The sequence below is a fragment of the Penicillium solitum genome (assembly GCF_028829755.1).
Source record: "Penicillium solitum strain IBT 25940 chromosome Unknown utg000009l_segment0_segment0, whole genome shotgun sequence".
Classification (NCBI taxonomy): Eukaryota; Fungi; Ascomycota; class Eurotiomycetes; order Eurotiales; family Aspergillaceae; genus Penicillium; species Penicillium solitum.
The window spans coordinates 2,350,893-2,364,564 of NW_027072128.1; the positions used below are offsets into that span (position 1 = coordinate 2,350,893).

The 13,672-nt window shown below is 48.1% G+C and overlaps 6 protein-coding genes across 6 annotated transcripts; 4 read left to right on the forward strand and 2 right to left on the reverse strand.

Moving 5' to 3' along the window:
* Positions 1–273: 273 nt before the first annotated feature.
* On the reverse strand, positions 274–2,918 carry N7455_011987 (uncharacterized protein; the record flags this gene model as incomplete). Its single annotated transcript, XM_040953971.2, has 8 exons — positions 274–876; positions 933–1,382; positions 1,456–1,788; positions 1,850–1,912; positions 1,966–2,590; positions 2,640–2,688; positions 2,740–2,785; positions 2,838–2,918. 8 exons carry the CDS (start codon positions 2,916–2,918, stop codon positions 274–276), a joined length of 2,250 nt encoding a protein of 749 aa, XP_040815657.2.
* Positions 2,919–3,294: 376 nt separating this feature from the next.
* Positions 3,295–4,503, forward strand: N7455_011988 (carbon-nitrogen hydrolase family protein; the record flags this gene model as incomplete). The annotated part of the gene is made up of 3 exons (XM_040953955.2): positions 3,295–3,771; positions 3,877–4,192; positions 4,244–4,503. The coding sequence occupies 3 exons, from the start codon at positions 3,295–3,297 to the stop codon at positions 4,501–4,503; spliced, it is 1,053 nt and encodes a 350-aa protein (XP_040815828.1).
* A 353-nt stretch (positions 4,504–4,856) lies between these two features.
* Positions 4,857–6,220, forward strand: N7455_011989 (putative alpha-1,6-mannosyltransferase subunit). The gene is made up of 3 exons (XM_040953806.2): positions 4,857–5,271; positions 5,349–5,782; positions 5,866–6,220. Exons 1-3 carry the CDS (start codon positions 4,980–4,982, stop codon positions 6,094–6,096), a joined length of 957 nt encoding a protein of 318 aa, XP_040815777.2. The 5' UTR covers positions 4,857–4,979; the 3' UTR covers positions 6,097–6,220.
* Positions 6,221–6,564: 344 nt separating this feature from the next.
* Positions 6,565–7,781, reverse strand: N7455_011990 (trans-2-enoyl-CoA reductase (NADPH) TSC13; the record flags this gene model as incomplete). Its single annotated transcript, XM_040953750.2, has 3 exons — positions 7,658–7,781; positions 7,353–7,568; positions 6,565–7,247 (listed from the first exon to the last, which is right to left on the reverse strand). The coding sequence occupies exons 1-3, from the start codon at positions 7,695–7,697 to the stop codon at positions 6,565–6,567; spliced, it is 939 nt and encodes a 312-aa protein (XP_040815609.1). The 5' UTR covers positions 7,698–7,781.
* Positions 7,782–9,343: 1,562 nt separating this feature from the next.
* On the forward strand, positions 9,344–12,920 carry N7455_011991 (peroxidase/cytochrome P450 family protein; the record flags this gene model as incomplete). Its single annotated transcript, XM_040953976.2, has 7 exons — positions 9,344–9,592; positions 9,645–9,742; positions 9,799–9,847; positions 9,897–10,089; positions 10,162–12,340; positions 12,396–12,522; positions 12,594–12,920. The coding sequence occupies 7 exons, from the start codon at positions 9,344–9,346 to the stop codon at positions 12,918–12,920; spliced, it is 3,222 nt and encodes a 1,073-aa protein (XP_040815642.2).
* Positions 12,921–12,976: 56 nt separating this feature from the next.
* On the forward strand, positions 12,977–13,403 carry N7455_011992 (uncharacterized protein; the record flags this gene model as incomplete). The annotated part of the gene is made up of 2 exons (XM_065606790.1): positions 12,977–13,003; positions 13,140–13,403. The coding sequence occupies 2 exons, from the start codon at positions 12,977–12,979 to the stop codon at positions 13,401–13,403; spliced, it is 291 nt and encodes a 96-aa protein (XP_065459956.1).
* Positions 13,404–13,672: the final 269 nt, after the last annotated feature.

Here is a 13,672-nt window from a genome sequence, read left to right on the forward strand (position 1 = left end):
TATCACTATCCTGAAGAGCGATGGACGGTTTTTTGGGCACCACGGATTTTGTGCCATCTTTGTACGTTATCTCGTTTCTCATGGCGGAAATGATGGCCACAGCTTTTTAATTTGGGTGCGGTCTCTTTTTCAATTTGCATATTGGGTCTTCTGTATTATACTCCAATCTTACTTCGTGTTCACTTCAATGTTGTCAAGACGTTTCATCTAACCATATTTTTACGCCAAATCGATAACAAGTTTGTATAAAGGGAATGTCCCACTCTACTGAAATCAAAACTCCGCTGAACCAAAGAGGAGTGGATACATGAGTGACTCGTCGTCAACCTCATAAGCACTGCTAATCCCGTTCTCAAGCGGAGAAAAAGCCTGGGCACCCATGCCAGCCATCGATCCAGGATGAGTTGGTTCATGGAAAAATGGACACTCCTCGGAGCACATGTGACCACCTAAACTCCCAAGCATAGTTTGGTCATGCGATGCCGGCAGTGGGTGGTGGAATTCCTCATCTAGACTCCGAGGAAAATCCTCTGTAGTCATCTCGCGTATCATGCGCAAGACACCCCGATGCATGACGATCGACGTAAGCAGAGGCATCTGGGATTGGATGTAGGAAGCAGACTCCGCCGAAATGCGCCTCGGTGGCGGGTCTTCCTCTGCCGTTCCGTATATTGGAACTTCTTTGGCTAGAACATCGAAGACATCGCGCAAAGGTTCGGCCTGAACCCATCGCTCAGCAAGAATGGCCAGTGCAGTTGAGCAGGCGCGTAATGCGTCTGGGACTTCTCGTGATCGGTAAGCCATGGTTTGATGTTGAGGTGGAGTCGCCCAGAAGCAGTATAGAAGGGTGATACCTACGGCGACTTGGCTCAAGAGCTAATTACCGGACTAAGTCAGTCAATGCGAAGGAACACGGGTTTTCGAGTACATACCCCAGGCCATAGTTGTGCTGTCTGTCGGTCTTTTTGGAAAGTCCTAAATGTCATAGCGATCTGAACACAGGCTGGGACTGATCGGTCCCCAAAGCCATTACAGACATTTTCTTTGGTTGGCTGGTGTAAGAGGAGGATCGTGTAGTTATAAGCCATACCAACCCATCGATCGCTCGTGTAGCTTTTGGAGGCAACATCGCTCAATAGCCGTAATTGAGACCTCCAGGAGTCCAATTCGCCCAACATATGTTCTCGCCATGTCGTTGAGGCATCGATTTCTTTGAAATCAGACCGCATCATGGTGCTGATGATCCGCGATTGTATACGTCTGCATCGGAATAGGTGAAGGGCTGGTGAGACATGTGTCTTCTGCGATGGTGTTTCTATTCGAATGCGGATGTCCTCTGATCCTTCGTGGTGAAGGTCTGCGTCTCCGACGTTTGAAAAAAGCTACCCTTGTCAGCATCTTCAATGTCCTTTCCAGATATAGATCCTAAGGTGGGGTTATTGAGAAATGGCCTACCTCCACGCTAATGTGTTCATCAATGATATTGTTTGGAATGTGATAAATCCAACTTATAAATCGATCCAAAGCATAAGCAGACCAAAACACTCGACGGCGCGTTTGGACCTCCAAGGAAAACGCAGGATTCGGCACCTGCGGCTCACTCTCAGCTAAGTGAAGTTGGGCCATGACACAATATCTCATCATTGCAGAGACAATGGTGACAATCATCTGTGATGATGGAGAATGAAGTGCATGCAGAGTCAGAAGGAGATATGCCTGGGCATGTAAAACAGGATCAGGTTGCGCGAAAACGTGGGCAAGATATTGCATGGCAGTGTTGTACAAAGACTAAATTGTTAGCCTTCCCTTTGGTCTTTGGTCGTAGATATAGTATTTGATACGCACTTACTTGAGAAGTAGCAATGTCATCGACTGAGACTCGAGGTGTGAGAAGTAGGGCAACAGCATGCACCTAGTGTATCGAAAATTAATATAAACTCGGACTAACGAGTATTTGATGCATACCATGGTTACAAAGTAGCCCTTCCATAGAGACCGCTGATGTCTCGCCCTACCCATCTGCGAATGGGCCTTCCACGATTCATGCCAACCAAGAAAAGTAGCGAGATGAAGGAAGGGATATCGTGGGTTGACTCGTTCCAAATATATTTGAACCAACCGGTCAGATGCTTCATTTGAAAGCCGCGGGACACGATCTGCTTGTAATACCCGATCCGTGGATTGAGAAAGATGGTGGGCATTCGGACTTTCAGACTGTGTTCGGGGGAATCCCGAGGAATCGGTACTTCTGAGAGTAGCTAGTATGCCAATCAATAGGCTGGAATGTCCACATTGGCCATGAGGATCTGGCAGGCCCTCCACTGTATGGGGGGCTGGTAATGCTACTGACGGGCCGGGGCCCGAGTATCCTAGAGGAATACAATCTGGCGATGCGCCATCCTGGGGCATACTGCGAGAGTATGGTGGCCTTGACGCAAAAGAAGCCCGAGAAACATGGTCTGTTTCATTGCCTCTTTGATGCGGAGACTCTTGTGTACGTGCTCTCGGGCTTGCAGAGAGATTTGCTGACCTCTCATCTGAAATTTGAGACTCGAGATCTATAATTCTTTCTTCGAGTGCTCGGGTGTATCTATAAAAGCAGTTAGCAGGGTACTTGTGCAATAGTTGACTTGACCTACTCGGTACTAACACGAGCCTTTCGGCTCACTGGCTCACTTGAGATGCATTCTATATGTAATCAGACAAGTTTTACTTGTGTTTGTGCCATTATATATTTACCCCTGTTCGCTGCTGTGCAATTATCACATGGCCTGCTTCCGGTACACTGGCTTTGGTTGGTTTTTCTGTGATTTAAGGCCGTAATCGAGTACACTCACCTTTTGCTTCCGTGATCGACACCGTCGACAAGCTAGCGCCTTCTGTCTCTTTCTAGGAGGTGCCACTTTGTTTCTTTCCATTCGGACTCGGCATTTGGTGGCTCACTGAGTGTATCGGACTGAAATGTCCGATGCCGGTTCCATTTTGGCTCCATCTATCCACGTGACTAAATATTTACCAGAAGGACGAAAGCTGAAAGACTTCGTTATTTTATCTTTGGCTTCATTTGAGTGTGTTTATAGAGATATCTGACCAATTAGATTCAAGGCTAAGTTCAAAATATTGGTGAAATTGCCATGCAAGCTCATCGGCATACCAAATTCCGTCGGACATTTCAGCCTCCGAAAAGAGTCCGAATGGAGTAGTTTAAATGCTCGGAGGGGTGACAACTTATTTTGACTCCCTTTAACCCTCGCCTTCGAAATATTTCACTAGTATAAAGAAGATTACACTATAATGCCTCAGAAAATCACCGTTGCTGTGGCGCAAGCCCGCACTCTGTCTACACTTGAGTTGACTCTCGCCGCTCTCAAGAAAACCACCCAGCATGCAGCTTCAAAGGGTGTCCATCTCCTGCTCTTCCCAGAAGCTTATCTAGGCGGGTATCCTCGTACTTGTGACTTTGGAACTGCTGTTGGCGCGCGTGCCCCCTATGGCCGGGACCAATTTGTCGAATACTTCCGTGCTGCCGTTGACCTAGGTGATACACCTGCTGGAGCGGGAGATGACTGGGTGGAGCGCAAGCTCCCTGTGGCTCAAGGTCGAGACCACCGTGGTGATGGGACAAGAGAGTTCCTCGAGCGGGTGTCCCGCGAGACTGGTGTCTTTATTGCAACTGGGTTGATTGAAAAGGCCGGGGGGAGCATGTACTGCTCCGCGCTATATGTCGATCCATTGCGGGGTGTTCTGGGGAAAAGAAGAAAGGTCATGCCAGTAAGTACATCGTCATTAATTTTTGCTGTGAAACGTAGTCGATTTGACTTGGCGTTGAATGCAACACATTTATAAATTAATGCTGACCTGAACCTGTTGGAAAAGACTGGCTCAGAACGTCTTGTATGGGCCCAAGGCTCCCCTTCTACTCTGAAAGCTATCACTACCGAGCTCAATGGAGTCAAGCTTACTATTGCCGCCGCTATCTGCTGGGAAAGCTTCATGCCTTTGCTTCGTCAAAGTCTTTACTCGCAAAATGTGAACATCTACCTCGCACCCACAGCTGACAGCCGCGATACTTGGCTGCCTCTCCTGCGGACTATTGGTGGCGAAGGCCGCACTTTCGTGCTCTCTTGCAATCAGTGCGTGCGCTACAATGAGCTACCATCCTGGATCACTGATCAGGCTAAAGCTACTGAAGGTACGTGATGTATTATTTACTGAAGTGTTCAAATGACTCATGGGCTCTTAGAATCTCCAGACCGCTATATCTCGCGTGGTGGCTCCTGCATTGTCGGACCCTTGGGTGAAGTCGTGGCTGAGCCTATTTGGGAAGTCTCCACTGACGATGCAGCTGATGGCTCCAGCATCGAAAATGGGCTTGTGATTTCCGAGATCGACTTGGAGGATTGTGAGCGAGGTCGACTTGATATGGATGTTGCGGGAAGCTATTCAAGAGATGAATTCCGGTTGACGGTTGACGGGTTGGACTTGAACCCTCCTCCGTTCTAGGAAGCAAGGAAAAGCAATGTTGTTTTAGACTCTCATAACTCTAAGAAATCATCTGGGTCTATATAGAAGAGCTAACAATGTATATAAGGGGTGTCTCTATGACATTTACTAGGGCTGATCTATAAAATATATTAGGCAATTTTTCTGTTTTTCTTTTTGTAATTCTTGTCCAATAAATATTGTACTATTCAGCCAATCAACAAGTAATACACTTCTTATTCCTGATTATCTTTAATATCCTAAATATAAATTCGCACTGGATGCGGGATCTCTAATGGAAGTTTGTTGGAATGCGGCCAGAAGGTGGGCCGCATTCGGACGCCACATCTCGGGATCTTCGCACCCGCGTCGATCTTCAAGTATCTTTCTTCAAGTCTCGACTTTCGACATTGCCCTCTCTCTTATTATGATTTGATTTAAACCGAAATACTGTCCCTGTTTGTATAATCTCACAATAGGGACGAATACACGCCTTCATGCAGTTCGCGTTACCTCCGCGGCGGAGCCCGCATCCTGTACCTCTCTCGCGTTCGTCTCGAATGTCATCCTATCGCAGGAAACAATTAAAGTCGGCCGCTGTTCTGGCACTCGCAATATTATCCCTTATCTATCTCCTCCGCTACCTCTATTCATCAACCTCTACGTCCGTTGTCGCTCCGGTGGGTACTTCTGGTGTGGTAATCGTCACACTGCTAGACCGTCAACGGTACAGCGATAGCTGTCTCAAAAAGATCGTTGCAAACCGGGAGGATTATGCCAAGCGTCATGGTAAGAAATATTTCTATGAAAGATTGTGGAAGAGCTTCGTTCGCAATGAATTTGATCTAACCCTCACGCGGGAACAGGCTACACCAACTTCTTCGCAAGTGCATCGGATTACGACGAAGCCGTTGGCGATGCCCCAATGAGCTGGGCGGTTGCACCGGCCATGCGCCATGCCATGGCTACATATCCTCGCTCGGCATATTTCTTCCATCTCGCGGCTAATGCTTTAATCATGAACCCTACCAAATCCCTCAAGTCTCACATTCTGGAGAAGGGCCGTCTGGATGACTTACTGATGAGGGATGTGCCCATCGTGCCGCCAGATAGTATTATCAAGACGTTCGCGTACCAGGAGGAAAAGGACGTGGAACTTATCATCACCCAAGACAGCGAAAATTTGAACCCCGGAAGCTTCATTTTGAAGAATGGAGAGTATGCCCGTTTCTTCCTAGACGCCTGGTTTGACCCGCTTTACCGCAACTATAACTTCGCTAAGGCGGAGACCCATGGACTGGTAAGACAAATATTTTACCCCATTACTCTATCTTTGTATAGATAGAGCTTGAAGAGCCTCGATCCTGACCTAAATTCTGCTAGGATCACATCATGCAGTGGCACCCAACTGTCCTTGCCCGAGCCGCGTTGGTCCCTCAGCGCATTCTGAGCTCCTATAGCCATGGCTCTCCGGGTGCTTCTTTGGATGGTACCTACAAGGATGGTGATCTTGTGATCCAATTCCATGGGTGTGAAGATACAGAGGGCCGGGATTGTGCTCACGAACTAGAGCCATATTACAAGATATGGGAGAAGAAGACACAGAGCGATTAGACAGCCTGAGGCCCAAGAACCTTGTTCTTGAAGTGGCGCTTGTATTTAGGAGTCCACCGTTTTCACGTGGGGGGAATGGCGTTTTGCTTGGGATCTTTCTCTCGTTCACGGGTACTGTTTTAGGGTTGGTCAGCGTTTGGTCGTGGAGACTTCAACATATGGCGTATTTTTGTTTTCAATTGGTATGCATAGCTGCAAAAGGAACATGATAATCATTCATTTTTTACTATGTCCGATACTAAAATAATACATCGCCTCATGATATCAGTAATTAGCGCATACCGCTTATCATCACAACTAGGGTTGCTCGATAAGCTGTTGGGACTTTTGTCAAGCCGTTAACAAAGGCAATCTGATGCCTCGCGATAATTTTCTTCCTCTTCTCCACCTCCTCAGTCACTCAGCCCATTGCCATAGCATATGGGATAGCCAAATACCAAGCCTGGACTTGACCATTCCGCCAACTTCTTAGGCAAGGCCAGGGAAGATGACAGCGCGCTTCTTCTTATATTTGTCACCAAACTCCTTGCGGTAGCGCTTCTCCTTCTTCCAACCCCAGCTCCACATCTGCAACCCACCAACAACAACGAAGAACAGCACACTCCAGTTCAACTGACTGACAAGGAAAATACCCAACCAAGCCAGAATCTCAAAGAAGTAGTTGGGGCAGGTAACGACGCTGAAACCGAATCCAGACGGAATGCCGCGCTCAGTAGTACCAGGCCGACGGAGATTACGCAGGATGTAGTGCGCATTCAGATTCGCCAGCTCACCGAAGACAAACAGCGCCAGTCCAGCGTACACGAGAGCCTGGTTGGGGGTACCGGTGGCGGCAGTGGCGTCCGGGCGGAACACCCAGTAGGCGATGTTGAAACCGGCCAGAACCCAGTAGTGGGCGCTGTTCTTGACGATGTTGCGGGCGGGCATGGTGGCGCTGCTGAAACGGTGCACGAAGATTGTCTCGAACTCGCGCTTCAGGAAGTGCACAGTGAGGAGCGTGCAGACTAGGAGCTGGAGGTCGGAGGGCAAGGGGAGGGGCTTGTCGAAGGTGAAGTACAGGAGGGGTCGAAGTGGGAAGAGGAATAGCGCGGGGATCAAGAGGGGGCCGAGATATTCGATGATGAAGACGGTGCGCCAGGCGATTTGGGGTCCTGTTGCGTTGAAGAACTATATGTTAGTTTTTGTTGGTTTGGAAGAGTATGCTGATCTTAGGGGTTGGATTCGCATTGTCCATGATATGGGGTATAGACACGCACCGAGATCCTTGACGTAGATCACGCTTGAGTTTCGCATGCCAGTGTCCTCGATGGTCGTGTTGATCGAGTTCGGGACCACGCTGTGGTCACTGCCCTTGGTGATTCTCATCCGGTGGACTGAGCAGCCGGATGCTGCGGAGAGCGCAGTGTGTAATTCTTCACTGGAGGCATTGAGAGGAATCTCAATTTCCTTGGGGAGCTTCTTGATGGGCTTGCCTGCGTTTAGATTAGCGATGTTTTCAGGCTACTACTCTCTTTGTGGTCTTGCTGAGAGCTTTGGGTAAACAAGAGCTATGTATGCATACCCCTTGGCTGAACGACGAGCGTAACTTTACCAGCCGCCATGGCGATGACTTGGCTCAAGAAGATATAATGCTTCGATGATGGACCTTATATTTGAGACCACCAAGGGAACTTGAAATCGCGATTGGCCAACAAAAAGTGCAGTCCCAACAATCTACAAGTCGGGCCTCGGTTGACGTCACGTGTTGACACCTGAGGCCAAATATCCAATAGTTATCCAATATTTGTGCATTCCTGGGATGCCTTCTAAGGCTGCCTTGGCAGCTTACTGTTGTACAGGGTGCTACATAGAATCTTTTTGTCTTGGCTTTCTTTTTAGCGCATGGCTATGTCTTGTTGCTTCTGCTCCGGATGATGTCTTCTGCACTCACTTCACCTTGGAAATTGGACCGACCTGTCCGCCAATGGCACATGTTCAATGCAGTATTTCAGAAGGCAACTGTGAATGCCATTATCTACTGGGACAACAAAGGTTATATATGCACTCCGTACTCCGTGGCCTCCCAAGTCAGTTTGCCTGTCAGCCGAAGCAACCCGTCCCCCTCGGTAGCTAGAGTACGAGGCGCAATATGCATAATAGTGGGGCATGGGGGTTGTAAGGCAGTGCTGGGGTTTGTGGGAGCTGAGAAAAACGAGCTACTGTAATACAGAATGGGTAACGTCAAATCAGGATCGAATGATATCGCCTTGTCTACCCCGTAGGTCTCAGCTCTGTCCTGCACGGTTAGTCTGGCCGAACAGCACCGCCAATCAACGTCGCAACTGGGACAACCCCCAGAAGGCCATTGGGGATTTCTACCTTACATTGTTATTGTTATTGATATTTATTACTATTTTCTCCAAGAAAACATTGTTTTTGCAGAGCCTGAACATGTCGCAGATCCTCGGACCCATTAAGCCGCTGTCATTGCTCCAATCACAGTGTGCGGTTTAGACCACATCCTCTTGCGAGGCTACTAAATTAAACCATTGAATGTGGTAATATAGCCCCTGTCTATCAATTCTATCAATATAGCTAGGCAATCGTATTGGCAAAAATGCCATAAGATTTGACAGGGGATAGTTCGTATAGCGTGTGCGAATCACAGATATCCAATTGCTCATAGCAGCCCGGAGCCAGTGGGGCGTTCCTCTTCACCCAGGTCCACCTTGCGCTGAGAATGACCACGAATGGAGGCACGCCTGGATTTTTAGAATGTGAGGTGCATTCAGCCGTACGCTCTGCTCGGCTGATGGCTCTCGGCTTACTCCGTGATTCCCACGGGAAGCTTATAATAATGTATCCTATCCCATTTCCGCCGAAATGATCGCATGATGATTCACTTCTTCTTTTCCTAACTACCCTAACTACCTGTGATTGCTGTGTTGCTCTTTTGCTGCTTCCCCTATAACTATACCGACTTTGAGTTGTTCCTTGGCTCCTCACCTTATTACCTCGATACTTCAGCCTACCCAACTCTGCTTAACATATACCGGTAAGCTACTAATCGCTACATCATTAATTGTTATTGATTGTTTTCCTTTTGTTCGACTTCTACTTTGTACTGTTCGGCCCTGGCTCAAAGTCTTCTAAAACCTTTAGTCAAAATACCACCCGGCTGGAATCTATGACATTGAAGTTAACGGGTTAATCACAGTTCGCACTTGAATTTCTATACTATTCCATTGTATTATATCGTCAATTCACCATGGCTGAAGAGTCCAATTCCAGCAGCAAACTTGCTCAGATCGAGCAAGTTGTGACTGCAGCTTTGCGGCCCTTGCCCACTCAAACTGGCGACGGCAGCTATGTACAAGAGCCAACTGTCACGGGCCTTGCTAAGGACCTGCTCCATTTTGACCTGAAAGATGCCAAAACTTTGGCGGAGGTTGCTAAATCTGCCGTAACTGGTGAGGCTGTGAATGACAGAGATTATATCATGGAGCGCGTGATTCAGGTTTGTGTTTCAGCGAGGAATTGGCTATGTACTCACTCTAACTCCTCTATAGCTTGCTGCTGGCTTGCCTTCGACATCTCGGAATGGAAAGGAACTGACTAATACCTTCCTCACCCAACTGTGGGGTGATTTGGAGCACCCGCCTATCTCGTGAGTCATGTTAGTCTGTGTGGAAAATGACGGGCAGTGACTGACTGGTGATACAGCTATCTTGGACGCGATGCGGCATACCGGAAGGCTGATGGATCTGGAAACGTAGGAATTGTCCCCTTACATTTTGGGAATATCTGCTAAACAGCCCTAGAACACTTTCTGGCCTCAGATTGGTGCTGCTGGTACTCCATATGCACGGTCTGTTCGACCAAAGACTATGCAGCCTGCTGCTCTTCCTGAACCAGAGGCTCTTTTCGATAGTCTCTTGGCCCGGAAGGATTTCAGGGAGCACCCGAACAAGATTTCTAGCGTGCTATTCTATCTTGCCTCAATTATCATCCATGGTAGGTTATTGTCTATTGGTTGAGATCTATGCAATGAGAGATCGCAGAATCATCGAGACTAACAGTTGTTAGACTTGTTCCAAACGGATCCCAGGGACCAAACGAAATCATTGACATCCTCATATTTGGACTTGTCTCCGCTTTATGGTAACAACCAGAAAGAACAGGATACAGTCAGAACATTCAAGGATGGAAAGTTGAAGCCCGACTGCTTTTCCACCAAGCGGGTTTTGGGATTTCCCCCGGGCGTTGGTGTCCTTCTCATCATGTTCAACCGTTTCCACAACTCGGTTGTCACCCAATTGGCAGCTATCAATGAATGTGGACGTTTTACGAAGCCGGATGAGTCAAATGCTGAAGCTTATGCCACCTGGGATAATGATCTCTTCCAGACCGCAAGACTGGTTACTTGTGGTCTTTATGTTAACATCATTCTAAAGGACTATGTCCGGACCATTCTCAACATCAACCGAACAGACAGTGTGTGGAGTTTGGATCCCCGTGCCGAGATAAAGGATGGCTTGCTCGGCCAGGCGCCTGCCCAGGCTACCGGAAACCAAGTATCTGCCGAATTCAATCTTGTTTATCGCTGGCATTCTTGTGTCTCGGCTCGGGACGAAAAATGGTCAGAGGATCTTTATAAAGAGCTATTTAATGGACAAGATCCCAAGCAACTTAGCTTGCAGGAATTCACAGGGGGTCTTCGCCAATGGGAATCAAAGCTCCCAGCAGATCCTCAAGAACGTCCTTTCGCCAAATTGCAACGCCAAGCAGATGGGAAATTCGATGATAATGATTTGGTCAAGATCTTTGAGGAGGGTGTTGAGGATCCTGCTGGAGCTTTCGGTGCTTTGAATGTGCCGGATGTTTTCAGAGGGGTTGAAGTTCTCGGCATCAAGCAGGCACGCTCTTGGAATTTGGCTACCTTAAACGAATTCCGTCAGTACTTTGGTTTGGCTTCTTATCAAACCTTTGAAGAAATCAACTCAGACCCATACGTTGCGGACCAGCTTAAGCATTTCTATGACCACCCCGACCTTGTTGAGTTGTACCCGGGCCTCATTCTCGAAGAGGCCAAACAGGCTATGACCCCGGGTAGTGGTCTATGCACCAATTTTACAACCTCCAGGGCCATTCTCTCAGACGCAGTTGCTTTGGTTCGTGGTGATCGCTTCTATACTGTCGATTTCACACCGAAGCATCTTACAAACTGGGCATACAATGAGATCAACAATGACGTCTCCGTTGACGGAGGTCAGGTCTTCTACAAACTGGTCCTGAAGGCTTTCCCCAACCATTTCCGCGGTGACTCTGTTTACGCACACTTCCCAATGGTTGTGCCCGACGAGAACAAGAAGATCCTGGCCAGCCTTGGTAAGGCTAAAACCTATAGCTTTGACCGACCATTTTATAAAGCTCCGGCCCTCTTCATCAACTCCCATTCTGCCTGCGAAAAGATCTTGAAAGACCAAGAAGGGTTCAAGGTAGTGTGGGGTGAAAAGATTCAATTTTTGATGGAGAATAGCGGCCGTCCTTATGGCCGAGACTTCGCCTTGTCGGGTGATCTCCCTGCTAACGCGGCTTCCCGAAAGATGCTTGGTGCTGCTCTACATCGTGACAAGTGGGAATCAGAAGTGAAGGCTTTCTACGAGGACATTACCCTGAAACTCCTCGAACGAAACTCTTACAAGGTTGCTGGCGTCAATCAGATCGACATCGTTCGTGATGTTGCCGTTCTCGCCCAAGTTCACTTCTGTGCCAACGTCTTCTCCCTGTCTCTCAAGACAGAATCAAACCCAAGAGGCGTGTTCAGTGAGCAGGAGTTGTACCAGATTCTGGCCGTGATCTTCGCTTCTATTTTCTACGATGTTGACGTGTCCAAGTCTTTCCAACTTTGCCAGACTGCTCGTAATGTTGCACAGCAACTGGGCGAGTTGACGCTAGCTAACGTCGAACTCGTTGCCAAGACTGGATTCATTTCCAACCTGGTAAACCGCCTACACCGCCATGACATCTTGAGTGAATACGGTGTCCATATGATCCAACGCTTGCTCGATAGCAAGTTACCAGTTAAGGACGTTGTGTGGTCGCACATTCTTCCCACGGCTGGTGCTTTGGTTGCCAATCAAGGCCAGCTTTTCTCCCAGTGCATCGACTACTACCTCTCCGAAGAAGCGGCGGAGCATCTGGTTGAGATCCAGCGCTTGTCTAGGGAGGACACTCCTGAGGCCGATGAGCTTCTTGTGCGATAGTAAGTTTCTTCATATCCCGGTTAGAATGTAAGAGGCCATACTAACTATATACAGCTTTATGGAAGGAGCGAGACTCCGCTGCTCGGTGGCATTGCCACGCTTTGTCACCAAGCCAACGGTGGTCGAAGATAACGGTAAGAAGGTCATTTTGAAAGCTGGCCAGGAGATCATTTGCAACTTGGTAAGTCCTTTGATGTCCTTTTCCTCTCCCTATCTTGGCATTCAGGTACTAACAGACCGTACGAAATATAGGTTGTTGCAGGCCGCGATCCTGTTACGTTCCCCGATCCCGACAAGGTCCGTCTTGACCGTGACATGAGCTTGTACACTCACTTTGGCTTCGGTCCTCATGAATGCCTTGGCGTTAAGATGTGCCCTCTTGCACTTTCCACTATGCTCAAGGTTCTTGGGCGACTGGATAATGTCCGACGTGCCCCCGGGCCCCAAGGCCATTTGAAGAGGCTCGATGGACTGGGAGGAATCGCCATGTATATGGATGCCGAGCACAGTAGCTTCTCTCCATTCCCCATGACTATGAAAATCCAATGGGACGGAGACCTGCCTGCCAGGAGGGAGTAAAGATTGTATATGTGAGAATATCAAACGATGTGAATTTTGTTTGAGAGATCTCTATAATGTTCAAGGCTGGTTGTTTGTATAGTGTGCATGCGTTTTTCATAGAGATGTGGTTCACCGCGCATCAATAAAATTGGAGCGAGCTTTGAATCCGAAGTCCCACATCCTTTTTTATTTTAGAAAAAAAGAGTAGTTGAGAGACTGTAGTCAAGTAAATTCCAGTGTATTCCTCTGTATAATAAAATCCAACAATTCCAAGGTTCATCTTTTTTTTTGCCTAAGATAAGTGGAAAGACAGTCGATGCCTCAGGCCTAGCGGGGGAAATCAGCCAGAGAGCCGCTCCGCCCTTCTGCCTTCTGCCGGCAAGACCAGCTTCTCTTCACGTTGGCTCGTCCTTTCTCTCTTCTCTTTTATCAACCAACCCCCCTTCCTGTCATCTTTTCCTTTTGACATACCCTTCTCACTACCTCTACGTCAGACTTTGAGGGATAACGACCTGCACCCGTTTTCCCTTATTTGACCGACTTCCCGATATCTCATCCTCTCAGCTCTCGAGTTGAGCTTTCTTACTCAAATTCCTTCACGATTGGTTGGTAAATTCGATTTAGGATCTCTTTGGGTTGCCTTTTTATTGACAGTGAGACATTTCCCAGGTGTTGATCACGCCGAGTCGATTCGGTTTTCGTTGAGGCAGCAAAGCAGCACCAAAAACGTCATAAGGCATCTTCGCGCTTCCTCCGCGACACCGGTCTTT

Bases quoted from the DNA above. Each gene is read 5' to 3' on its own strand.
- N7455_011989 (XM_040953806.2), top strand. From the start codon at position 4,980: ATGCAGTTCGCGTTACCTCCGCGGCGGAGCCCGCATCCTGTACCTCTC. The intron at 5,272-5,348 runs GTAAGAAATATT...ACGCGGGAACAG, and splicing joins GGATTATGCCAAGCGTCATG to GCTACACCAACTTCTTCGCA. The intron at 5,783-5,865 runs GTAAGACAAATA...AAATTCTGCTAG, and splicing joins AGGCGGAGACCCATGGACTG to GATCACATCATGCAGTGGCA.